Raw genomic sequence first — 2,500 nt, 5'->3', positions numbered from 1 at the left:
CTGGACGGGATCCCAGTTAGCCGCCATCTTTTATGGACTCTGACGGGCCCCAAATAGAGGCAGTCTCTGGACGGGATCCCAGTTAGCCTCCATCTTTTATTGACTCTGACCCTTTAAATTGTCTCGAAGATGTTGATGAGATATTTTTTTTCTGCAGAGTTGGTTGGAGGAGGCGCCATTCCGGCTCTGATTGGTTTCAGCCTTATTTGATTTTCTGTGCTGATGTGGGAAACTACACGACCTCCAGGCACATAGGACGGATCACTGTTATTATGTAATAACAGTGTCGCCATTTTGGCTCGGTTTCACGGCTGCCCCATTGGTTTTCTATGGGGAGTGTGGGAAACTGGCGGTGCTGTACCTGTGCGTCGTCGGGCTCCTCCATGCTGTACTCGGGGCCCTGGGTCCCGTCGCTCACTTTGTCTCCCAGCAGGAAGCCGAGGCGAGTCATCAACGTGTTCGCCGCCTCATCCACCGAGGGGGGGGGGCCCAGCTCCGAACTCACCCCCCCTGTAGGAGAGAGAGGGAGAGAGAGAGGGGGAGAGAGAGGGAGAGAGAGAGGGGGAGAGAGAGGGGGAGAGAGAGAAAAAGAAAGGGACAGGGAGAAGGACAGAGAGAGAAGAGGAGAGAGAGGGAGGAAGGGAGAGAGGAAGAGGAAAGGGAAACATATAGTTAATTTCACACATTCGTGAAAGTTGTTTAAGGTATGCAGCGCAGTTTTAGGGTTTTCATTTTTGCAAGTGGCTCCCCCTACAGTTGTGGAGTATTAGTATTGTACACAATTGGCTTAAACACCACCCATGGGCTGCACCCTTCCCCCTGGACACAGCACATGTGGACTTGTTTACAAACCGGCAGAGATAATCTCCAAAGAGCCGTGTCAACTGACAAGCTAATATTACACAATTCTACACAAAAGCAGGCTATTGCTAAACTGCCGTAAAGCAATTTGGGATTATCCAGGTCGGGGGAGAGCTAAGTTGCAAGGCTGGTTCTCCATAGGGTAGGCCTACAGCTGGGAAGGTAGACCATTCCATTATTCCTTTATTCCATTATTCCATTACCATTTAGTTTACCATTTACTACTTAACAAATAAAAGGAGCTTTATTGGGAGCTTTCCAGTGTGCAGATCTTCACTTTCTCTTTGAACAGCTACTGTAGCTTACCATCAAATGACTTTAAAGCTGTTACATTAAGGTAAAACTTGCTCACAGTAGGAAGCCTTTAAAATCCTTAGGCAGGGGAGCGCTGTGGCGCAGCAGGCTACAGCGCTCATACCACATACGGGGTCCGAGTGCCCACGGTTCAAGTCCGGCCTGCGGTCATTTCCCAGTCCCACCCCATCTCTCTCTCCCACTTACTTCCTGTCTCACCCTTCACTGTCCTCTACAAATAAAGGCAAAAAGCCCCCAAAAATATACTTAAAAAAAAAAAAAATCCTTAGGCTATGCTATCGGTGTAGCACTGTAGCTGCCTGGAAGGTCCAACTGTCGACTGTAGCAACTCAAGCTATAGCACCGATTGTTTTCATTTTTTTCCACACCGACAGTAGGCCTACTCGGTGACATCAAGAAACAAAGATCTGTGTGAAAATCAACAGAGATTTCTTTCAATGGCCCTCGACGGCGACTAGCGAGACACTGCGGCAGAACCAGCCAGGCACTCGGCTGTCACAGGCATCAGCCCACACTGTCAAGAACACTGCTATTAATTGCTCCAGTCCAATTTCAGACGCTAACAAATGATGACAGCTAAAAGTGTTCATTTGTGGAGAAGTGGAGCACCCATTTATTAGGCCTACATTTGATTTAAAATAAGCAGTCAGAAGTCGAGAGCAGAGAACTACTGAGCGTAAACAACACCCCTGTTAGCATGGCTGAAAGCTACAAGCATTAGCTACAAGTGTCTCAGTAACAAGCCTGATGAACATTCACCAATGCCAACGTAATCTACATTGTGTTGAAACACCGCAGGTCAGCCCTGCACACTGCAGGACTCGGACCCGCGGAACAGCAGCACCTCGGATCGGGAGTCGAGCGTGCTCACAATCCAGCTAAAAGCCCAGGCTACTAGCTTTCATGCCAGCAGCACTCTTGGGGCGTCGGGGGAGAGAGGTTTACTAACGTTCCACACACACAGCGAAGCTAGCTGGCATCCGTTATACCAAATCACACCAAAAAACAGCATCCCCATCCCCAGCAACATGAGAACACACACACACACACACACATCCGCTGAAACAGTTTACAGTCGACCGCTAAGAACAAACCAGATCTACGTCGTCACGACTGCGGAAGAAGAAGAGAGAGAGGGATGAAGCCAGGATAGAACATAAATGAGTGCCAGCAGTCAGAACACTTCTCAGTGATTGAGAAAAACATTCAAGTGTGTGTGTGTGTGTGTGTGTGTGTGTGTGTGTTATATAACACACATGTGTGGGTGTGTGCTAGGAGACACATGTAGAGTGCCCTCATAGAAGTCAGGGAATGTGTGAGTGTG

The 2,500-nt window shown here is 48.6% G+C and overlaps 1 protein-coding gene across 1 annotated transcript in view; it reads right to left on the bottom strand.

The window, feature by feature from the left end:
• Window positions 1–2,500, bottom strand: part of tanc2b (tetratricopeptide repeat, ankyrin repeat and coiled-coil containing 2b) — a 164,510-nt gene that overhangs the window by 56,334 nt on the left and 105,676 nt on the right. Inside the window, exon 7 of the mRNA XM_062526922.1 lies at window positions 362–510. Within this exon, the coding sequence (XP_062382906.1) occupies window positions 362–510 (149 nt within the window). The remainder of the gene's footprint in view (window positions 1–361; window positions 511–2,500) is intronic.

Source organism: Sardina pilchardus, chromosome 22 (genome assembly GCF_963854185.1).
Source record: "Sardina pilchardus chromosome 22, fSarPil1.1, whole genome shotgun sequence".
In the NCBI taxonomy this organism is placed as follows: domain Eukaryota; kingdom Metazoa; phylum Chordata; class Actinopteri; order Clupeiformes; family Clupeidae; genus Sardina; species Sardina pilchardus.
The sequence above is the reverse complement of the archived record's forward strand: the minus strand, read 5'-3'. Positions and strand labels throughout refer to the sequence as shown.